Genomic DNA, 24,717 nt, shown 5'->3' with positions numbered 1-24,717 from the left:
ATGGGATGTGGTGTTAGACAGCACATTGCAGCCCAGGATTCATCGTGCACTGCACAGAGCAAGGTGTCAGTTACTAACAGGAAAATTACTATACTGACAAATGCAACACTGAACAGCAGGTTAGTTCTGACAGTCTACACAGTAAAGGATATTTTACAGCAGTGAGGTTGGTGGCCAAGTCCTTAGAGTTGCTAGAGGCTTAACATCTACCTAGTAAACCATCAGAACAGGTAGAACAAACCTCAGCTTGGTGTTTTATCATCTGATACAAATAACAAAACAAATAACGTTGTGGTATTCCTAGTTATTAGCCATGCAAAAAGGTTTTGTGCCTAAAGTGTGAAGTTCCATGTCTGACCTTTATTTAGGCTGTCTTTTTCAGTAGCCAAGGCAGGATTTGAAAACATTCCCTTGAATTTGGATGAAAGCTGTGATTAATGATTGCACTTTTATCTGTGAGCAGCCAGCTTGGAGCCATTTGTAAAAATGACAGTACTGTTAGGCCAAGACTTTTCCTGCAGGTGCCCCTTCTGCACCTTTACAGCTTGTGGCTGCCACATCTAGGGAGGAAACCTTCATCCAGCAGGCATAGAAATATTGTCCCCTTTCTGCTTCTTGAAAACTTTTTTGCCTGAGCTTGCTGTCATAGGGTAACTTTCTGCCCTTCTTCAGATGCACTGCATCGTAAATGATGCTCAATCCTCTCACTTTTTTTCTGCAGTAATCTACACTGCAAACCTCCCCAGAGTTCTGAGACATGGCTGGTGGCTGCTTCCTCTCCTTTCTTGCCCTGTGCAAGTTCTTCCTTCTCCTTCTGCCAGCCCTCAGCAGGGGAAGAGAGGGACATCTGGGGCTGCTGAGCCCCATCTCCCTAGGTATTTTTGAATTGGAGTTTTCTGATTTAACCAGAAAGTATTTACCTCTGGTGCAAAGTTGAAATAGGAATTTTCAGTAGGCAAGCCAGAGTCTTCTGTCTAAAGCATATATTTTTAAATATCCCAACAGCTTCACCAGAAGTGGTTTAGCAAGCACTGGTAGCAAGTAATAATTCATTTGCTGGTGTATTGGCAATGTCTTGTTATTTAGGAAAAGCAAGCTGCTCTTCATAACCCATATACCTGTCAATACTTCCAGTTTCAGATATTTTTTTCATTGAGGCCTAAAAGCTGGCTTTAAAAGAGTATTTTAATTAATTTTATTCCATTTTTCTCTGACCTTTCTACAATAAATTAGTAAATAATTTGTCTCTTTCTGCTCCTTTGATCTTATCCTTCTGTGTGTGTTTTTGGTTTTTGTTTGTTTTTCTTTTTTTTCCCCAGTTTATAGAATGCTGTAAAAAAGGAGCCAATTTGTTAATCCAAGGACCTGATCACTGCTCCTTGTTACACCATGCTGCCAAGACAGGACAGGGCGAGATGGTGAAATACATCCTGGAGCATGGTAAGTCACAGCAGGCAAATCCACAGAAAGCTGCACTTTAGCCAACTGTCAGTCAAGTAAAAACACCCCATGTGTCTGGAAGTGCCATCACTCATTTGTGGTCACCCTCAACAAAATGTCCACCTGCAGCTTGTGTGAGCGGGGGGCTAGGGATGTGACAGCAATGGCAACGATGGCTCCAGATAAAGGGAAATTGTGGAAACAAAAAACGTGGCTTTTGAGGGGGATGGGTGTTTTCACACTTGCATCAGTTGAGGGGCTGTGAAGAAGTGATGTGATGCTCTAGTTAGAACCTCTGGCATAGGAATCCTCTGCACTAATTTGCTTTTCAGTTAGAGCATATGTTAATAGAAAGCATTTAATCTTCATTAAAACATTTACAGCAATGGCGAGCTCATCCAACCATGGGTGTTATTTCTGTATGTACTAACACATAGGTTAGGAAATCTGTGATTTCTAGACTGCATTTACCTAGCTTCTTTTTCCAACCTTCCAATATTATGTCTCTTATTCAAGACCATTTGATTACAAAAATTTATGATCTCAATTTTATATTTAAATGTCTAGGCTGTGATCATGCCATTTCCCTTTTTTATGTCAACTCTTTTAGTTTGTCAGTAACAAAACTGCAGGCATGCTTACACAGGCTGTGCCCATGTGTATGTATGTTTGAAGCGGTCACATTTAGGAGTTTCTGACTCTTAAAATACTGTAATTTTGTAATTGCTGGAAAGTCGTGCAGTGATGCTGTCACTGTTCTGCAAGCAGAGCTAAAATCACAGTCAATGGCCTTCTGCACTGTAGGAAATGTTGTCAAGTTATTTAAACATTCTTGTAGCTCCCCTCTGATTCATATTCAAAATATCAATGGCTATTTTGACTTCTGGATGTCAAAATCAGCCATGTTATTTCAGCAGCAGTGTAACCACTGAACACAGAAACTAATGCTGGCAATTGGAGTAAGTGTTAGCTAATCACAGAATCACAGACTCAGCAGATGAACCATCATCCAGTTCCAATTCCCCTGCCATGGGTAGGGACACCTCCCACCAGATAAGCTTTCTCAAAACCCCATCCAACCTCTCCTTAAACACTTCCAGGAATGAGGCACTCACAGCCTCCCTGGGCCTCAACCACTCTCACATTAAAGAATTTCTTCCTAATGTGCAACATGACTCTCCCCTCTTCCAGTTTGCAGTCATTACCTCTTTTCCTATCGCTGCACACCCTTGTGAACAGTCCCTCCCCAGCTTTCGTTATAGGTCTCCCTAGAGACTGCTTTTATCCAGGCTGAACAGCCCCATCTTTCTCAGCCTGTCCTCATAGGAGACATGCTCCAGCCCTCTGATCATCTTCATGGCCCTTCTCTGAACTCACTTCAAGAATTCCATGTCTAGGGGCTCCAGAACTGGACACACAGTACTCTAGGTGGGGTCTTCCAAAAGTTGAGTATACCTGCTGGCCAAGCCTCTTTTGATGCAGCCCTGGATATGGTTGGCTAATGCTAGAAGGTTACTGCAGAAACTGTACACAGAATAAAAAAAAAAATCACACAGTTCATAGTAAAAGAAGAGGCAATAATACACCTGTGAACATTTATGCTAATTGGGATGGGATCTAGCTAGAACTCAACTCCTAGTTTTATAAGGTGTCAGATAATCTGTGGGTCCAAGTTCATACATTTTCCACAGAGATCTCTGGCTCAGTCCGTTTGCTCATTTATGACAGAGGTACTAGAGGCCACTTTCCTCTCAGTGGCAGAAGGAAGTCAGAAGGGCATCTTTAAGAGCAGCAGACCTCTAGCATGCCTAGCTCAACTGAGACCCTAATCAAAAGAATCACTGGAACCCAGCGAGTGATTCAGCTGGCAGTTACTTGTGTGCTTCATTAATTTAGCTAAACAGAACTGTCTAATGTCATTTGTCCTTGGATATCCAGGACATCTACATGGGTCTCCAAGATAGCATACAGGGCCTATAGGAGACCCAGCCTGGACTGGCAGCTGGAGCCCAAGCAAGCATTCCTGCCATTAATTCCAAATTCATAGGATCATAGAATTGGCTGGGTTGGAAGGGACCTCAGAGATAACCAAGTCCAACCCTTGATCCACTACTGCTGCAGTTACCAGACCATGGCACTGAGTGCCACATCCAGTCTCTTTTTAAATATCTCCAGGGACGGAGAATCCACCACTTCCCAGGGCAGCCCATTCCAATGCCTGATCACCCTCTCAGTAAAGAAATTCTTTCTAATGTCCAACCTAAACCTCCCCTGGCACAACTTGAGACCGTGCCCTCTTGTCTTGCTGAGAGTTGCCTGGGAAAAGATACCAAGACCAGGAGACCAAAGAGACCAGGAGACCAAAATGAATCCCAAGACCTGCCTGTAGGTGTATTGAATGGCACAAATATCTGTGTGTGAGCAGCTGGACCTCTGCCCCAGATACCTGACTTGAGGGGTCTGAGTTGGTCCTTTACTCTTTATGTATGGATACCTACTGAGTGTAGTTGGCCTTATATCCAAATGCCTTGGATCTAGTTTTCTCACAAGTTGTAACAAGTCTTACCAGTGCTAGCTCTACTTTCTATTTAACTTCTCAGGATTATCTCATTAGTGACAGAGCTTTTATGTGCCTCTGAATTCTGTAAACAGACATAATGTTGCTTGATTTTCTTACTGCCTCTGGTCTCTTCTCACAGTAATGCGACCTGTGCCAATTCACTGTCATGGCTGCCTCCCCAGGATTTTTATTAGGTCCATATACCTTAACTTACACTCAGCCTGACCCAGTTACCATTCCTTTGATGAAGGTTTAAAATGAGATCATTTAAGCTGGTAGGGATATGAGCAAGGAATCCATGGGAATTTTTGAAGTGAGCAGAGAAATGTGAGGGATTACGAACTGTTAGACAAAGACAAACCAGAAGGTTGAGCAAATGTCAGCTCCATTCCTTTCTCTCTCTTTTATCCCCAAGGATGGCAGGAAGCTTTTGCAGCTTTCCAGACATATGTCCTCTGGGCTTCTCCAAATGCATTGTTTGTTTAACATTCTCTGGGGATCGGAGTGTGCATGGGACAATGCTCTAATAGGGGCCTCCTCTCTTCTCCCACCAGGCAATTAATAAAACTCATTTCTACCCTGGGCATTTCTCAGTCACAAATGAGCTCTTTTGCTGAATCATCATCATCATAATGTCCTTGTTTTGCTGTTGCATTCTCTGGCATCTGGCATTTTCTCAACATTAATTAGTGTATAAGACCGAATCCAATGCTACTAAAATTTAAGTCTTTCTTTGTGTCTATCTTCTCATTTCTGCTGATAACAGCCCTCAATAAAAATGAGTCTTACTTCTGTTCTGGCAATTACCTCTCCCCAGTCACACTTCCTCTGTAGTTTGTCTGCTTCCCATATGTGACTGGAGATAGTTAATATTAATAGGAGTTCCACTACAAAATACCCTCCAGCAAAGAGCAAAGAAAACTTATTATAAATCACACAGGGAAAAATCTTCTGAATATCTTTAAAAAAAACAACATCAGAAAAGACAAGACGAAAACCACTGTACCAGAAATTTTAACTACCTACAGTGAAAATACATGTGTATAAAATGTGATATAAGAGCAGTGAACATAGCACTGAAGATGGGGAAATGGTGTAACGATGCCAAAGACGTCCTTTGTGGAGATGGCTTTTTGCTTTCTGCACACATACTGTGTACAGTAATACAGGAGGTTACTCTGTGATTTTGATCAGGATGATTTCAGATGTTGAGGGGAGGAAAATAACCCTTCTTAAATTAGAAAAAGCAGAGATGAGTCACACAAGGAGACTGCTGTGCAGTATTGCCAGATACTTAGCAGTGGACTAGCACAAGCCTGGAATAGCAGCTGAAACACCCATGTAGTAGGTGTCAGGATGACAGCTGCTTACTGCTGCAGGAACAGTTGTGTTGGCTGCTGCTCTTCTTGCACAACAGTTTCTCCCTGTCCTCTGAGCAGGAAGGTCAGATGCACAGACCTATATGTTGTTCAGGACTACCTTCCTAAGTCAGGGGTCTTTTGCTTGTAGTAGGAGGGTCACCTTTTAAGATCTGTCTGTAGCTGGGCTAAGGAACACTTAGTTTAAAACTCAGGGCCAAACTCAGTAGGTATCAGAACCACATCTGTTTATTACTGCAGTCAGCATCTCTCTCACATCATGCATACACCTTTTAGAAGACTTCACTCTTTACTTGCTTAACACAAACAGAATTAGGGAAGGTGTAAGAAGTTTTGTAAGTGGTAAGTATGTAGAAAAAGGACCTAAATTATCATCCGTATTTAGGCTCACACTTGACTTTGGCAGTTCTGAGCTATCTTTAATTTGTAACCACTGTGTAAAACATTCCAAGGTTTACTTTCTCCTTGTATTCTCCTTTTCTGTAGAGGTTCAAAACACAAAAAAAAATTCTGTAGTTCATCGAGAATATTTTAATTGTAAACAGAAGCAAAGAAGGATGTGTACAATTGCCTTAGGAGTTTGTGGTGGTAATCTCTGATTAAATAGTCAGTCAGAGAATCCTATCCTGAACATTTCTGTGACCTCAAACCTCAACATCCTTGCTTGATTATATAGCATCCTCTGATATTAAAAAAAAAAAAAAATAATTGAAAATTACGCTTTTGTTACTCTTAGTGCTGCAAGGTCATCAGTGGAGAGCCATCAGTGATGGCTTGGATTTCCATGCTGACCAGATTTAGGAGTTCCAAAGAAGGATTTTGGAAAGCAAATTTTATTGTGTCAGAGATGTATATCAGGGATAAAGTTTGAAGCCAGCAGAAAGCAACACTGAAGGAGAGTGAGTTTGCCTGACATATGCTTTTATGTCTAGATTTGCAGAATACTTTAGGGTAGCAGATATTTGTGAGAGGCCTAAGCAGAAAACAGCTTAGTTTTCTTAGAAGGCACAAAGTAGGCTATTTTAATTTGCAAGTTTACCACATTTTAGGCCAACATGGCTGAGAGACAGAGTGGAAGGCACTCTCCCATAATCTGACTACCCTCTATGTTACAGTGGAAATTACAAGCTAAACAATATTTAGCAGTAATAATCAGACACTGATAATCTTTGCATTGGATAAAAATAAGGAATGTAGATTTGGGAAAGGGCTTGAAATAGTTCAGACCTTGCAGATTACTCTTATTTTTAAAATATTTCCTCTTTGAGGTTAAGAAACCAAATCCAGTTTTCTCCCCAGATAACAATCTCATTCAGGTTATTAGGCAGAAAGGGTTGTGACATGTAAATACCCAGATGTACTTAAAATGTCTGACATTACTGCATAAAGCAATACTCTTCTTCCTCAGTTCTGTGACGGACTGACAAGACAAGGGACTGGCAGGGGTTAATAGCTGTGAGTCTCCTGTAAGTATCTGTAACCATATCCATTGGAGAAGACAGGGTATGCTGTGGGTCTGGAGGCCTTTCTGACTTCTCAGTGCTGTGTATTTTTGAATCAGCTCTGAAATATGGTCATTTAGTCTCTTTATGTTGTAGAGAGCTCAGCTAAAGGGCAGCTGCTTTTGAGTATCTCCTTCCCCTTCTTCCCATCCCCAGCTCAGACAGCTTGGCCTCCTGAGAAACTGGAAAGGGGCTTTGGTGAAGTGAAAGGGGGCAGAAGGAGAGAAGGAAAAAAGTTAATAATTCTACACAGACAGTCTATCGGAGATGTTAAGGAAAGAAAGTGATCTCAGCTGGGCTTCCCCTCAGTGCGTCATGCTTTTCAGCTCCTTTCATGCGAACGTCTCCCCCCCTCCCCATCCCCATCCTGCCATTCTTTAGCCCCTGAGTTGCTCTCTCTCTTTCTCTCTCTCTTTTTTTCTTTTTTTTCCTCCCTCCACCTCTCCACACATTTCTATCTTTTGTTTTTATTTCCCCTCCTGCTGTTTTACTTGATAGAAATCTCACTCATGCATTTCCCTTCCGGATTTCTATTGGGTTATTTTGTCCTCTCTCTCTCTGCGCGTTGGTCCCCTTTTCTTTCTCTGCCTCTTGTCCCAGAGTAAAACAGCCGCCTCCCTGCTGGGTCAGGATGACAGTGCCGTTAGCTTTCCCAGTGCCAGCCCTTCCCACATCTGTGCAGCTTTTGTCCCAGGGCAGAGGGGGATTTGGAATGGTCGGTTGGCAGCGCCAGGGAGACTGATGTAAAAATGAGGTCTAAAAAAGAGGGGAAAGGGAATTAGGAGGAGGGCGTGAGATGGTTTAAGAGAAGCACAAGTGAAAATAAAGTAAAGAAGTAAAGGGCACAGCTCAGGCTGTGTGTGAGTTTGGGACATCCCAGCTCCAAACATAGACCAGAAAGAATGAAACAAATGAATCCTGGTACCATGTTTTGCTACTAATTGATTAACCGCAGTATCTGACCCTTATGTATGACTGGGATGGAGTTGAGGCACTCCTATGAAATGCTTTATTTGGGACAGTATCCAGGAAAGCACCCTTTACACACAGGTGGGATGAACCTGGCACCTCCTTGGGTCTGTACTCATGGACTACCCCCTCAGTCCTCAGTTCCTCGGTCGTAGCCTTGCTGGTTTTTTCCTATTTCAGACCAATATTCAGAACCATGTCATTTCAGCTCTCCAGACCCGCTCTGCCCCCAGCTTCTCCTCCCTCTCAGGTCAGGTTCTTCTAACTTCTCTCCATCCTTCCTTCTAACATCTTAATACCTTTTTCTGTTCTTTTCCACTTACCAGGGCAAGTACCTATATGTCCAATGCAGCCGGCCTGGTTACCCTGTTCCACCTTTGCATCATGATCTTCCTTGTCCCATCCATTAAAAGAAAGCAGTTGACTTGGCACTCTCTTTTCTAATACAATGCAGGCCATTCCTGGTTACCTGTCACTGGGACACAGTAGCACAGCAAGCCATGGAGAATTACCTTTTTTTAAAAAGAATTATTATTATTTAAGAATTATTTTTTCTGGGAAGACATAAAGGGGTCTTTTCTTCAGCTGCATGTTGTTGTGTTTGGGTTTTTTTTAGTTTTAGTTTTAGTTTCTCAGTTTCTTTCCTCTTGACAAGTGTCCCTGCTTAGCCCCCTGTGTCCTTCATACTGAAGGGGGCTCAGGAATTTGTGAGTGATTCTTCTTTCTGGTAGAGAGGAGTGAACATTTAACTGCCAGGGATGGAGATGAGGATGCGTCAGGGATCTGTGCTTTAAAAATTGAAAGTGGCTGATGCATTTGGAAAACTGCCATGGTAGGTATGCAGTGCCCTGTGCACTGGGGAATGAGCACGATAGTTTTTTGACCACCTCTTTCTCGTGATAACAGAAGAAGGAGCTACTTGCAGCTCCAGGAGCCGGGGCAGCCAGCTGCCCTGATAATACTGCATGTATATGTTGTAAAGGGAATGAAGGGGAGACAGGCTGCTCTAATCCATTTTGACACACAGAGTGAAAGGAATATAGAGAGGTTGTGTGTAGGCCTTTGTAAGCAAGTAGTGTGAAATTCCTCAGTTTCAGGTGTGATTTGCTGTAAGCTCTTGAGGACTCTTGAATTTCAAAGTCAAAGTATGCTAAGGAGAAATGTTCATGAACAGGAAGGAAAATTCCTGTAAAGTTTCACTATTCCCCTTGCTAACTGCCCCATACCATCTGGCACTACCCTCCAGAGCAATGGAGAGAAGAATAAGACAGACTGCAAAGGGAAAGGTTTTTCTCATTTCAAATGCTATCCAGATCCCAGTCTTTCCATATTGCTGTAATTCAGCGGTGGAATTTGCTGCTATAAACATCTGCCTGTAGTGAATATCAAGGACGAAGAACATTAGCATAAATGCACTATTTTGCCCCACTTAACAAAAATTTCTTCTGTTTTTCTTAATCTTACTTTCCTGATCATTGCTAACCAGTAGAGTACAGGATTTGCATATCAATATAAAGACTGCTGGGAATATTCCACCCTGATCGGCATTCTGTATAAGGCTGTTAAATGAAGTAGCACAGGGATGTCATTCAGGATGGAATTTGGCTAATTTCAACTTCCTAATGACATTTTCCCTCTAGTACTAACAATAGATTTTAACTTGCAATATATCAGGGTTTCCAGTATATCAGCATTTTCAATTCACTGTACTTATGTGAACCACTTAGTTGAGAAAGGTGAAGAGTGAGAAAATAAACTCCATGAATATTCATTCCCAGTATAATTTAGAAGCTACTACTCCCTGGTGCTGACATTAGAGCAGTGACTATGCATCCAGAATTTTGCTAGTGCAAGGGCTCACACAAACAAATAATACTTTGAAGTTTGGCATATTTGTGCAAGTGGAGCTTTTGGTTGGCTGCCTATGTGTATTGGCACCAGGAATCTTCTGGTATTCATACTCTTTTAGTCAAGCAATCAAATGCTGTATGACATACTTGACTGTCTTTTTCAGGTCCATCTGAATTACTGGACATGACAGACAGTGAGACGTAAGTACAACTTACTCTGCTCTTTACAGTATGTGCATTAGTCTAGCAGACTTTTTTTGTTTTTCAAGTGCAAAATTTCAAATAAAAAAGCTTGTAAAATGTCACAGCTCTTCAAAAACAAGCAAGCAAACAGAAGTCCCCTTAAGCCCTAACAACAACCACCTCATATGTGCCTTTTTGGTCTAAAACAAATGCTTCCATTCCATAAAGAACTTCCTCTCTGTTGCTTCCCATGCCTCCTTAATCTTTCTAGAGGAATACAAGTCCTGCATTGTGCTTCCATGGTTCTAGCATCCAGTTACTGAGAGGCCAACCTGAAGAGTAAATTCCAGAAGTCAGGAAATTATTTTCTTGCTGTACATTTTTTTGAGTTATGTGTGGTGCTCTGCCTTAGCTGTCCCAGGCAGCCACAACCTTTGCAGTTGAAGCTTTCTTTCAAGTAGTTAGAACTTCAATTACCTCTGATTTTTTTTTTTAAAGACTTTTCTCTGCAGTTCCCAGCTGATCTTTTTTTATAATCAAAGTGTCACAAACAGTATGTAAAGGAAGCATGAATAATCCTGGGAAGTAAATGAAATATATGGGAAGCAAAAACTGCCATTCTCATAGGGCTTACACCTACCCTTCCTCATCCTACAGTGCTCTGCTAGCAGAGAAGACCAGAAAGGTTCTGCACAAGGTGAATTTGTTCAGTGCAGTGGTGATGGAATCTGGATGGACTGCCTGTTTCTCTTCATCCAGTTGCATAGCATAGCTACTGAAATAAAGTGCAAGTGAACATGGCTATGAAGTCTTCCCTTTACAAAGGTCCCTCTATCTCTCATTCTTGAAAAGGGAAGGTTCCAGCTGTAACTGGCAGCATGAATTTGTGTTTTAATCCTCAGGGGACAATCAGATAGTATCCTGTTCTGCATCTTGTTTTCATGCAAGAGAGAGATTCACCCTAAGGTTACCGATTAATATTTCATCTTTTCTTGGCATGGACTGAGGCTGAAATTCCTTTATGCACTCACACTTTCTGGGTTGGTGCAATACATCCTACTCCATCTATTTATTGTGAATTGTTATTTTGGAGGTGATATTACAACTGTAGTTGTGGAACACCTGTATTAAGGGCACCTTTTCAGCCCAATGAAAGAAAGCATACTTTCCTGCTTTTCCTAGGCAAATCTAGATAGATTTCTTTAATCTCAGGACTACAACCAGTCACAGAATCCTGTTACACGTAGCCCCAGTCTGATGGTGAGCTTTGCAATAAATCTGTTCCCACTACATAGCTTTCTCTTTTGAAAAGCATGTGTTAAAGCTTCCCCAGTAGCTCACCAGTCCAGCAGTGGGAAATGAAAACACAGCTCTTGTTCTCATGCACCTAGGAGAGCAGGGTATCAGAACCAGGGCAGCAAATGTATCAGTCAGGGCTTTGATGGGCAGGATTTTTCTAGGATGAGTCCAAGAATGAGGTTGAGGAAATAAATTGCTGGAAAAAAAAAACAGACTGTTTCTCTTTTGCCTGCTGTGAAGTATGAAGGTGGCTAGTTTGCCTTTGCAGCCTTTAGCTGAACTGGTGGTTGACTGGGAATGTGACATTCAGTCCTTTGCATACATAAAACCTTTGCATGTTTCTTTCCACCCCTCAGAAGTTCTTCGTCTGCTACTTGTGCATTGCAGGCTTTCCCACTGAGTCAAAGGATGTAGATGCTAAGGGAGAGAGTGCACAAATCTACCTCTGCCAGCAAGAGGGAACCTCGCAGCAATGCAGCATCCTTCTCTGTCTGTCCTCTGCACCTCATACTTTGTAAATGTGCATTGGTGTGATGTGTCTCACTGCTGGTTTCTGTACTTTGGTCTAGGGGTGAGACAGCATTACACAAGGCAGCCTGCCAGCGTCACCGCGCCGTCTGCCAGCTCCTGGTGGATGCGGGAGCCTCTCTGAGAAAGACGGACTCCAAGGTAACCCAGCCCTGTCAGCCAGTCATAAAACACTGCAGCCAAGCGAGACCAATCAGCATCCGTCCCTGCTGTTTGCATGATTGAGGCTTCCTCCTTTTAAACAAGCTATTTTTATTTAGAAAATTGTATTGAATTAAACAAGTACAAGAGGCTCCAGTTCGGTCCCCAACGCGGGTCATCTTCACCGCAGCGAGAGCCTGGCCTCAAACTATTTGGTATGTTGGGTATGAATGAGGCATCTCCATGGCACAGCATCTTCCTCCTCCTGTGTGGTCAAGGTCCGTGCCTGTGGGCAAGGACCACCTGGGGGAGCCTTGGTTTGTGATTGTGTAGCATCTGTGAGGCTTGGTTATTGTGACTGACTTGCTTTGTGAGGTTGGCTAACTATTTTGTTTTTGTTTTGTTTGCCCTGGTTTGCCCCTATGCTCACTGATTTGACACTACCCACAACCCTCTTTTGGTATACACTTGGTTGAGACAGAAGTCTGGGCAAAATTAAACCCTAGAAGTATTCTGTCAGCACAACAACATGACCACCGAGGAACATGTTCCAGAGGCTGCACCTCTATCATTTCTGAATATAAGCATTCTGTGGTCAGGTGGTTGGATCTCTGGGTTCTAGAGTCAGAAGCACCTTCACTGCAGCAAGACAACTTTACCCAGTCTGTACCATATTATGCTTTATAAGATAGCCTATGTGGGGTAGGGAGATCTTACTTTTTCAGATCAGAGTATACTGTACATCATAAAGGTGATTTTTGCAACAGCAGAAACCCAGACAAGTAGCTTCTGACTTTTTAATCTTCTGCCCAGAAAACCAAGGAGCAGGAGTGTTTTTGAGAAGATACATTAACATGTTTCTAATATTATTTTGTAGTTTAGGATAAAGATTATGGTCCAGCCTAACAGTATTCATAAGGTAGCTCAGATAACAGAGTAGAAAATTGATGCACAGAAAAATAAGTTGTACCTGAGATAGAATGATATATGTTGATGTAATCTCAAGTGTTGGGCATCTCTCTCTGCATATCCTTAGCAAAGTATGTGGTCTGTGAAGTGGACTTTTCAAGTGTTAGCTAAGTACTGTGCATAATATTAATTCACATTGTAGGACTAGAATGAAAAATCAGTTCCTTACAGCATGTGAGTCTTTCTGTGTGATGTATCAAATATCATGTCCTTGCAGACCTGTGTGATTTGTCCTAAGCCACAGAAGGATTTTGAAAGTTTTCAGAATCTCCTAACTGTGATAGAAAAACTTGACTCAAGTCCAGCTTGTACAACAAATAAGTAAAATCTCCAAATTTGTTTCTGTCCTTCATATAGAAATTTCTCTGGTTCGTCCTTTCATCTGATCTTCTACATATGAACTAGACCTAGAAGGGTTGGACCGGATGATCCTTGCGGTCCCTTCCAACCTTTTATTATTCTAAGATTTTCTCTTCATGTTTCTTTATTATAGGGGAAGACTGCTCGTGACAGGGCTCAGCAAGCTGGTGATCCAGATCTGGCCTCTTACCTGGAGAGTCGACAAAACTACCAAATGGTCCCCCACGAGGATCTGGAGACAGCAGTCTGATGTCTGAAAACATCAAAGAGGATCCTTGGAAACTGAAAGGCTGCACCTGAGGCACTCGGGTATCACGTGAGGAAGAAGCTGATGGAATCAACGTGTCTCTCACTCTCATGGAAAATACATGAGGACATGCCACCAGTTTCTAAGGGCTACTGAGTCTTGCCATGGAACCGTTAGGTTCCATAAGTTAGCCCATGATGGATGAGGCGGGACAATTAAAGGTCTGTGGAATCCATGGGCCACGGAAATTTATCTTTATTGCTTCCAGCAAGTAGCATGAACTTCTCCCATGTTCATCTGTACAATTTATTAAAAAAAAGAAAAAAAAAAAAAAAAAAAAAAAAAAAAAGAAAGAGAAAAGAGGGTGTGGGGGAACCAAACTAACTGGGACACTAGAACACCCAGCCAGGCCCTCCTGCATCCCTACAGTTTCCTGCATTCCTTTTATTCTCCCATTCCCCTCACTTCTCATCAGTTAAATAGTACCTGTTATCTCTGTGTTGTCTTCACAAATGGTCAGGCAGTAGCAAAAAAATCTGAGGAGCTCTGGATGCCCATAGGAATAACCCAATGTTTTAACCAGCTGGATTCCCTCCCTCGCCAGCCTCTCGGAAGCAGTGTCCTCCGTGCTCAGTTAGGGAGGAGTTTTCTCACTTTTGGAGAGGACTCTGCCTATTGTCTGGTTTTCCAGGGTGTGAGGCACAGTTGGATTTACAGCAGTGTAGCAGTGTCAAAACCTGACCTCCTTATTCTTGCTTGGTATAGGGTTATGGTATCTTTATGAGACAGGCTTTTGTATGGAAAGGAATTATATGGGATATGCCATGTTGTATGGCAGAGCGTATAGACCAAAATGACTGACCCAATTCTGCTCAGGTTTCAGGTCTATCTGAAAGCTGATAGCTATTTTTTACATTTGAAAAGGTAGCTTTTACGCTGGGGAGAGATCTGTGCAAGACAGAGGGGATTCTGATAGTTCTGACTTATAGACCCGGTCCCCCTTGCATTACAGCCAGAGGTAGGAAGGAAACCTCCATCAGCAGTCAGCACAGGCTTGCTGCCTCAACAGATAAATGAGAACTGCCTGTGGTCTACATTGGGAACAGGAAAACCTTCTTTCTCTGAACCTGCAAACTGTTTGGTTCCTCAGAGGAACAAAGTTTCAGAGAGTCTGTCCTGCTAGAGAAGGACAAGCAGCAGCTCTTTGCCTCATTACCCACTACAGGCTCATAAATTTGCTCAGCTGCTGCAGGGGCCAACTGTGTCTTCTGTTGTACCTCAAAGTTTATATCCAGAAAAGAACCAAAAGCAGCCACACATACACAGGGGCATACACAAAATATTCACCTCCAGGTTGTCAGTATTCACCTTCAGTTTTTCCAACACTCCAGACAACTCAACTGCCAGAAACAGCAGAGCTTCCACTTTTTCCAATCATTTCCCATGAAGATGCTTATGGCCTACTTTTGGCATAATTCTTTCAATGTTTTTTTGAACTTGGCTTTGTTCTTTGTTTTGAAAGATCCACTGGTGTTTGTTTTCACTCTCCTTGCTAGGTGTAGGTCTCTGGCACGTGGTGATCATTGGGATTACATGCAGTTTGGAAACCATGAAATTAATTCAGGTCATTGTTCAGATAAGTTTTTCTTCCTTGGTAGAAGTTGTGGACATGAAATGAATGCAAGTCCCTTTCTTTCTTCTTTCTTCTTTTTCTTTTTCCTCTTTTCTTTTTCCTTTTTTCTTTTTTCTCTTTTCTTTTTTCTTTTTTTCCTCTTTTTTTTTTTTTTTTTTTTTTTTTTAATTTTATTTCTATTTTTTAACAAAAAAATGAGTCATTGTTGTAACAGAGAGGGATGAGCTGAAAAAGACATTTTTATTTTTATTCTGTTTTCAAAGGTTTATTTGATATAAGCAAAATATTTCTTTAGTATTTCTTCCTCTGGAAGGAAACTATATATATTTGTAATTTATAGATCAATGGCGACACGAAATGTATTTTGTCTTATTTTCTGTCTTTACCTTTCTTGTTTAAAAAATAAAATACTAAAGCCAAATTCCTTCCCTTGATAATCAGGGGCTTGTGGTGAAGGTCAGTACATGTATATATTAGAACAGAATTTGGCAACTGTTACAATAAAAATCAGAGTATAATTTTTATGTATGTGAAATTTCCACAAGGAAGATCCTCATGCTGTGGCCTTATGGTAGGCCTTCCATCATTTCCCAGCTGTGAGGAAAGACATTACAGTAATATTTCTATATATTTGACAAAAAAAAAGAGAATTATATTAGTAACAGTTTTATCTTGCTTCTTTGTTTTATTGGTGTGATAAGTAGAGGAAATTTCAATACGACCAGGGACTTGGTGCTGCTGAAGCCAGACTGGTGCCTGAGCAGAGGATGGGCCCCATTGCAGCTCCCAGGTCTTTGAGCTCCATGAAGCAGTGGAGCAGTAGAGGCTTCCTCTAACCACAGGTGGCTTCCTGAGGCCACGGGTGAACTATGATAAAGGAGCTGGTGCTGGGCTTTCTCTGTCCCCAGTGGTTCTCCCCTTGGTGAGACATCACCTTGGATGCCTTGAGTGTGCCAGCAGCAGCAGGGGTTGGCTCTGGAGCAGTGTGGCAGGACAGGCAGATTTCCTGAGCTCTTTTGTGGCATTCAGACTGCTCAAAGGAGCTTAGAGCACGCAAGAGAATCTGGTTTGCCCTTTTCCCAAGCAGCTGGAGTATGGTGCTGTGACCAGAGTGAGACTTGTGGTGCCTCTGGAAAGCTCCCTGTGCCATGTGCTCCGTGGGAGGCAGTCACTGCATGATGAATATGAACCCCAGTACTGGGGACAGGGCAGGAGCTAGCTGTCTGTAGTGCCTTTAATATTCAAGGTGTCCCAAATTACTGCACACATAATATGCTGGAGACTGGCAATGTATTTGTAGATAACAGAGCTTGTATATTGTTTTTTTCAATGACACATTGCCAGGGATATCAGGAGTTGGTTCACAGAGGAAGGAGTTTGGGGCCAAGATGCAGCAGAATAATTTCGTTCCCTTTTGAAGTGCAATGGGATTCTCAGTTTTGAACAGGCAGACTGTGCAGCAGGTAAAGGTGATATGAATCTATTGAATCTTTCATGCACTCAGGTCCTGGCTTAGTGTGGTATCATTCTGCCTAAATTGTGCAAGGCCAATTTTCAGTATGCAGATGGGAACCCACTTAAATTACACCTAGAGTTGTTTGATTTACTAGAAGTGTCTGTTCAGTGCTTGTGTCTAGTTATGTGTGTATATTACTATATATATGTATATTTATATACATCAGTATGCATATATATAGATGCACACACATGCACAAATATGTGTACACACTTAGAATTGTGCCACTTGAATGACAGAGTACCTAGGGATGCTCAGCTACTGAGGCTGCTGGATTGACAGAATGTCATTTTCCATTTTAATTTGTTATTAAAGGGAACCCTTTTCAGTAGAACTGAGGAGCTCCTGAACTGTTCCATTGTACTGGTTTTATTATCTCACTTTGGAGTTCAACGGAGGGAAAGAAAATATTTATAATGTTGATAAAATAAACTTACTTTTGTTATTTAATAGCATCAGTTACTTTTATTATTTCATGTTTCAGTGCTAGAGGTATTTTTATGTGTTATCCAAGACAAGATGATGTCATAACATTTCTCACTAATTATAGCATCCCTCAACACTATGAGGTGTGAGGCTAAATGATTCTTGTAATACAGGAGTTCAAGGCAAATTTTGCCTATTACAAAAAAAGCCTCAGACTCCAGTGGCTCTTTCAGCATTTCATGTGTTGCCTTGTCTGTATTTCAGCTCTTTAAGATGTCTATAGATGTTTTTATTGACACCTGTCATCCTTGTTTTCTTTTTTCCAGCAGTGGTAGAATTGCTCAGTCTCTACTTTAGGGGCTGTAGCTTGGATTTCATGATACGTCCTTTGCTCCATGAGTATTGTCATACAGGACCATCACAGACATAAAGAAAATAGAATGAAATTGATACTTTCTTGCCATTGATCTTCTCAACATTTTTTGCAGAACCGGTGCTGTTGCAGATAACCAGACTGGGCACATGGGTCTTTGTGGCTGTGGGAGGTTTGTTTGAGGGTATTTAATGGCCTCTTTTGCTAATTTTGTCTTTGCTGTGACAGTGACACACACGGTAGTGAAAGTCACTAATACACAGTCTCACCTAGAAGGTAGATAGTTACCTTTCATCCATCCCAGATGCCTCTGGTGAGGGGTGCTTATATGTTCACCCTTCCAGTATATCAAAAGCCATTGAGATGATCTGACTCTGGGCAAAAGCTATGAAATGGGCATGGTGCATTGGTAACCTTAAGCTTGCCAGGGGTTTAATGGTACTCAAGAAATGTGTGAACATGCTGGGAACTTGAATGCCTTGAAAATACTCCAAGGACAAATCTGTTCTTGCCCTCCATATTCTCCAAGAAGGAAGTGGTTGCTTATGTTGATCCACTTTCTGTCTTTCATTTTCCTACCCCCACTTTTTGCTTTTTTTGTGCTAGACTAATATCCACGGAGAAGTATTTTGTAAGAATGGTCTTTAAACTTGGTGGAAGTAACATTTCTGTCTCTGGTATAGCTATTCTTTTGCATTTGTCAGCCTTTATTTCCTCTATTTTCCTCCCTGAATCTGAGTCAAAATCACATTGCATTATTATTTTCCTAACTAATCTAAAGCATCAAGCATGAGTGTTTTCAGTCATTTCAGCAGTCCTGGAAACAGCTTATATTTGTGACTTTCTGGGTACCTGTGAAGCTAGAGAACACGGTATTACAGGGTTCACTGTGGTACTCATATTTTCATTTTGCTTTCTTATGAAGGATGCAGGCAACTATTTTTCTTAGTAATGGATAGCTACAGCATTAAAATCCCATGAACTGCCTGCCAAAATCTGTTGATGGCAACAGCAACACAGTAATGTGCTAGAAGTGACTTATTAGCATGTTGATGAAGACTGGAATTTTAAGTGAAGGATGTGTCTCGAGCTTTAGTGCTTTTACTGCCTTTGGAAGAGCAAGATGCAGCTGGTGGCTGCACTGTGGTAATGCCTCAAGGGGAGCTTACGAGCCAGCCCTGCACCCAACCCTCCTGGGAGAACAGGATATGGAGAGGGGTCAGGATGTCTCAGCCTTTGGTGAGGAGTTCCCAGTGCACAGAGTCTGCAGCAGCTCCGCTGACCAAAAGCAGGCCAAGTACTGGGGCAGTTATTCACTTTTTAAGTCCATTTAAATGCCAGCTTGGGAGGGATGGACTGCTCAGCAATAAGAGCAATGACCATGGCTGTGTGTACTCCAAGTTGTGCCATGGCTTCTCTGGACTCCCTGTTTGATGTCCTCTGCAAGTTCCAGAGCTCGGGCTGCCCTTTCACTCCCCAGCTTATTTCCAACACTGCTTCGTATGGCAGTGCCCACAGGGACCAGTATTCTCCCATCCCCTGTACATGTGCACTGGAGCAACAGCCCCTGCCTTGGTCAAGGGATTTCTTGGCCCTGTTTCTGCAAAAAGGGAAAATTCTCTCCCTCAGGCCTTGATCACACCAGTAAATTCGTTACATTTGACTTCAGTGATTAGGCAGGCTCAGAGCTGAATAACCTTACTGTATTCAGCCATCAGACTGCATCTTGTCTCCTGCCTTATTTATAAGGTGCCACATTCCAGTCTCAGCTGCAGTTTCTTGTTTCTCAGACTGCCTTTTTTCTTAAAAAAAAAAAAAAGAAAAAAGAAAAAAAAAAAGGACAATCTATCCTATGCAGTACACATGTATCTAGTTACCCAGAGAGCAAGGAAGACAAGAAGCTTGTTTTAAAAACCCCTCATACTGATCGAGCACGTGATGACTTCTAAAGTCTAGGCAGGGGGATGCCTTGCAACAATAGCACTTGTTTCAACATAAACACATCTATTATTCAGGAAATAATTTGTCTGATGCTTAGCCCTTTAAAAACAGTCAGCTTCTGCTCTGGGATCCTCTACATGAAAGAGAGGAATATAAGAAGGCAATGATTCTCTTGACAGGCACATACAAGACAGTGAATACCCAAGAAAGCAAAAGCCTTTTTTTCAGAAATTGTTTCTATTGTTGCCCTCATGCACTGGGAAGAGCAGCCGGATTTGGGAATGCTATTTCAGAGTTCACCAATATATTAACAGCCCCAGCATTCATATACAAAGTATGTAGAAGCTGTAGCATTTTGATAGGCAAGAAATACGCACTTCTTCTTGTAGCAATATAGTACTACATACGTAATTGCTTCATCTAGAGCCATCCTCCTTTTGCTGGCAAAGTGTAACACCTGGCTCTTCAATTAGTCCCTGTCTAGGAAGATGCTTGATGAGTAGCCTACAGCTGAGTGAAGTGTTTGCAGTGGCAACCCAGTGCTCTGTTATGACAAGTGCTGCAGCAATTATCTAACTGCTAATACATGAATAGTAACAATTCATTTCTTAGTGTTACACTTTATTTTAATGAGAAAAATGGCCTTCTGGTTCCAGCTTCCTTAATGACCTTCAATTAGCACTTTTTTTCCTCAGCCTGTGACCAAGCAGGGGGAGAAGGCAGTCCCTGTTCCTACATGTATTCAGGAATCAAGATCCTGCAGGAACCAGTTAGGTTTGTAGGTATGGAGCAGGAGCTCAAGAAACTCTTGTGTCTGATACAGCAGTGATTTCTGCTTAGTTAATTCAGCTCTAATAGACAGTACCATTTTTCTAGAGCTTTCTTTCCTGTATGACATAGATACATAAAGTAAAAGAAGGTAAAATTAGAAAAGCAAAGCTAAGCTGGCCCCTAGGAATGGGGATTCTGCAGAATGGTTTCCATAAGCATCGCTATTTTATGGTAAGGAGTTGGAATGCTAGCTACTAAATACCACTGTAATGAGTAATTATGTACCATAATTAGATGTACCTACTTTTAATAAAGTGAGATGGATGCATTTCTTCTCCAAGCTGTCATCCAGCTTCAGGGAGCATCCTGTTCCAACCTCTCTAAGAATAAATGCACAGGATGATGTGGAACCTCCTTTTGTTTGCAAACCTTGAGGCTTCAAGAAGTGACACATGAGCCCTGAGTTGTGCATGACACCTCTCCCTACTCCTTTCAAATGGTTTGGGGCTTTCCTTCCAAATGAATGGAAACGCCACATCAAAAGAAGTGATTGTTATAGGCCAGAAAATGAGTAGCTGTTTTTCTTCTCCAGTTCCTCTCTTCAGCCCTTTTCTGAGAACCAGGCTTTTTTTCTTGCTCAGAATGGGAAAATTTGTTGATGTACCTGCTTAAATAGGAGATGGGTGCAGTTGTAAGTTGCTTTCTTCTGTGGTCTTGCCACTATTGTGTCAGTATCTCCATGGCAGGTGGGAGCAGTGCATTTGTGTCAAAGCTAAGAAAAAAATGAACCTGTTGGCAGCTAATGGCATGAAGGAAATGGAAGACATTTTATTTGAATTTTGTTTTAAATAATCTATAATCTTCAATGCTGCCTTCATTTTTTACTGGAAAAGTCATAATCCTGCTCATATGCTTGCCCCTGGGACACCTCTGCTTGACCAGTCTTAGATGGCTGGATATCCTCTGACCATGTCCAGGTGGAGAAAGTTGAAATTCTGCTACTGTTGGATACACAAAACTAAAGGAACCTCTAAGGGAATTTGTGGTGACTCAGGATTAAGCAGATGGGAACCATGGTGAACTTGGGTATTTCACACCTGATGGGTTGGTTTTGCCTTTTTCAATCTTAACTTTAATATCAACAGAAAAAAAAAAACCAAAACTCTTATGTCCTTCCCTTTGTGATTTTCCTGTTAATCTTTGCCTGGGCAAATGTGATTGTGTTTCTCCCTGGTGTGCTTGTGAGAAGTGGCAGATGATTTCAACTGGTGAGCAAGTGTCTCTCCTGCAGGATGGCTGGCCCTAGTACTGCATGGTTTTCTGTTCAGCATTTATCTCAGAAAAATCAGAGGGAGATGGCAGAGGCTTATCAGGTTTTTTGTTCCATTTACGTGTCGCTGCAGAGCGACTCTCCTCCGTCTGCCTCCTTTGATCACGCAACAGCTTTGGGAGAAAAGAAAATAAGTGGCTGAGCCTTCAAAGCACAAAGAAGCTCGTGGGAGCTTTGTCTCTCTCTAGCATATTGCTGCACCTCATGGATCTGAGGAAAGGGAAATGGGGGGGATGCTTTATGTGCAGAAAGAGCCATCTATCACCTCACCGGCAAAAGTAACAGCTCTTTGGAGGCTGCCTATTTCAGACACTTCACCATGTGCCAGGCAGAGGGTAAAACACATATGGACATCAGCAAGGAAGGCAGCTCCTCAGGGCCCTCAAAGCTCTTTTTGTTTCTTTTCCTGGTCCTGGGGTAGGGGAGAGCCCCAGGATGGGGATTTCTGCCTGTTCCCTATCAGAGCAGCTAGCCTGGGACTGCCCTTTGCCATCAAGCTGCCCCCACACCTGGGCTGAATATGCTCTCTGTCCTGTAACTATTGGAAAAGGAAATAAGGTTTAAAAATCCCTTTCCAAATGGACTCAGGAACTGCCAGCTTGGGCCACTGGCCCATCAGGGTGCAGTGCACTGGGGAGGGCAACACAGAATACGGCTGCCAGCGTTTCTCTCTAGAAACCTCTGCAAGGTGAAATGTGCTTTCACAGTGGGCAATGAAGGTTATTTTTCTTTTGTCCACATTAATTTGTGCTGTAAACCCTGTGCCAGTCATTTTGGGTGCAGCCAGCTTTTTAGAAGCAGAAAGCTTTTGAAAGGTTTTTGGAAAGCCTAGCCAATGGTATAGCTGGGGACTCATGTTCTGTGTCTCCCACACAAACCTTCTGGCAGTCCGTGGAGGTTTCAGTATCCTCTTTGTGTCAGGGAGCAAAACATTTTGCTGGAAACTACAGGCCTGTCTTTGTGCCACTGTTACTGCTTCTCTGCTTCTGCACAGCTTTTAGAACAGCTTTGGCTTTGCAGCTTTGCACTGAGAAAAACCAAGATGCACAGTGGGGAAATCTGATCCTCCTAAGGACACAAATACTCGTCGAGCTGCAACTGTGTGCTTAGGAAAATTCAGTGCATATGTAAGGACTGAACCTGGTTTAGGAGACTGTCACTGCTAGCTCAGTGGGGACTTGTTCTGAGAAAGAACTAACCTGTTGTTACAGTGCAAAACATAAAGGTTACACAAAAAATGATTACTGTTTAATGATATGCTTTTGTCTTATGATAACTTACAAGTCTGGCAGTGTGGCACATGGCTGCATCACCAAACAGGGAAAGCACTTGCTGTGTGTTATAATTCACCAGCACGTCTCTCTGGATGTACTGTAGTCAGAAGGATAGAATAGTACACAGTGAATCAAAGAGCTGAGGTCTTTTTCCTGCCAGGGTCATTAAGAAAGACTGGGTAAGTCATTTAACCTTCTCATGCCTCAGTTTTCTTATCTTTAAAATGGAGGTAGTATCACCTCCCCATACTCTGTGCTGTGAGGCTAAAAGCTGCTTTATATTAACTATTTATGAGAGGGTTTTTTGTTATGCCTTGAAATGTTGCTTCCATACAGTATCCTGCTTCTTCTAGAATAATTTTTTGAAGGGTGGTGGGAGTCTCACGCTTTTTTTAGCTTAACTGGTTTAAATTCAGATGTCGTGCTGGAGGATGACAAGTTTCTAATCAGCTAGTTTGCACTTCTCATGCTTGATTTCTATGTCTGAGCTATCTTGTATTAATAATTTTATCTCAGGTGATACTTCCAGTCAATGAAAGCATTCAGGTGGCTGCTCTGCTTCCAGAGAATAATATTTTGCTGAATTTTAGAGTAACTGTATTATATTATATTGAGTTCAGTGACTCCAATGTTTTTCATTTGGGAGAGCCCATGTCAGAAATACTTCTTTCTGTCATATCTATCCTATCATTAAGGTATCACAGTGTCTTTCCCAAAAGCCCAGAAATCACCATTAGGGTTTGTTGATGCAAGAGGTTTCTTTCTAGCCTTCACACTGGCGTCTCCTCTGGCCACTTAGCACATGAGAGATGAAAGCTGATAAAGAATTAGGACATCACTTAGCAAAGAGTTAGAGAACTGGAGGTGTCTCGTGCACAAAGGAAAAAGGCTAAGAAAGAGCCATCGTCATGTGGGATGGTGGTGAACAGGCTCATGATGGGAAAGCTGAGTTTTCATGGAGCTATATAGTGGATATTCCCTTGCTGCTTCCTGGAGGTGATGGAGGAAGGATAAAGGACAGATCCTGATCTCTGCACTGAATTCCCTCTAGGGAATTCCTGTGGCAGAGGTCAGAATCTGGACCATTCCATAGTGGTTTAGTTCCCCGAACAGAGCAGTTCAGAAGCCAAATAGAAGATGCATATATTCAGCCAACATTTCATGGGCATCCAGAGTTCCAGCATTTGTACATATCTTATTATCTGAATCCACATCTGACCCAGGAGTTGTAATAACATCACAAAGGGCTCTTTTATGCTGCCTGACCCCATGCATAGTGCCCTGGAGCTGTGCATCATGAGGCTGCCAGCTGGCAGAAGGAATCTGAAGAGTGCAGCAGCACCCATGAAAGTGAAGCTGTGTGTTTTACAGAGAATCAAGGTCCAGGTAGGGGGCGGGGATTTTTTTGGTAACAAAGTGAGAAAGTATTTTCTTCCCTGATTTTCTTGTATTTCCAATTTATACATAGTATCTTGATCACTGTGTTACTAAACAAGGAGGTTCTAAACTAGGGGAAGGAGGAAGCCTGTATAGAGTGAAAGAGCTGGTTACTGTTCCTTTTGGACACTTTTTCTGTATTGTGATCTGTGTGGAAATGTACAGAATAAAACTGAAGAAGCGCATGTCCTTGGCTGGGCTGAGTTTCCTTGTGTTATTTGCCAGTGGAGCTGGGTTGCTTCTTCAGGCAGAATGAAGACTGGTGTGACTTGAAAGATGATAGAGTTAGGGGGAGTGGAGAAAAAGGATAAAAGGGTCAAAATTTTCAGTATGTGTGTATGAATGAGTGCAAGGAAGGGAATGTTAAGCCTGTGGATATGCCAACTTCAAACTCGTGATAACAAAAAGTTTAATCATACCCTTAGTATTTCCAGGGATGTCCTCTCCATCCCTCAGCAAGCTCAGGTTGTCAGCACAGCATTCAGTGTGTGCAGGGGAGATCCAGCAGCAATTAGTAGGAATGTAACATAGGCATTTAGGTCACCTCAAGATTATTCATCTCAAGAGCATTTTTCCTCCAGCAAACCCT

At 42.2% G+C, this 24,717-nt stretch overlaps 1 protein-coding gene across 2 annotated transcripts in view; it reads left to right on the top strand.

Moving 5' to 3' along the window:
* Positions 1 to 13,825, top strand: part of DGKI (diacylglycerol kinase iota) — a 219,170-nt gene extending 205,345 nt beyond the window's left edge. For both annotated transcript variants that reach the window (XM_071727048.1, XM_071727056.1), the window contains exons 30-33: positions 1,320 to 1,440; positions 9,865 to 9,901; positions 11,752 to 11,851; positions 13,314 to 13,825. In XM_071727048.1, coding sequence (XP_071583149.1) covers positions 1,320 to 1,440; positions 9,865 to 9,901; positions 11,752 to 11,851; positions 13,314 to 13,430 — 375 coding nt within the window. In that variant the 3' untranslated portion in view covers positions 13,431 to 13,825. The remainder of the gene's footprint in view (positions 1 to 1,319; positions 1,441 to 9,864; positions 9,902 to 11,751; positions 11,852 to 13,313) is intronic.
* The last annotated feature ends 10,892 nt before the right edge of the window (positions 13,826 to 24,717 follow it).

This window comes from Heliangelus exortis, chromosome 1 (assembly GCF_036169615.1).
Source record: "Heliangelus exortis chromosome 1, bHelExo1.hap1, whole genome shotgun sequence".
Lineage (NCBI taxonomy): Eukaryota > Metazoa > Chordata > Aves > Apodiformes > Trochilidae > Heliangelus > Heliangelus exortis.
Note: the sequence above shows the minus strand (reverse complement) of the source record. Positions and strands in the feature narration are given on the sequence as shown.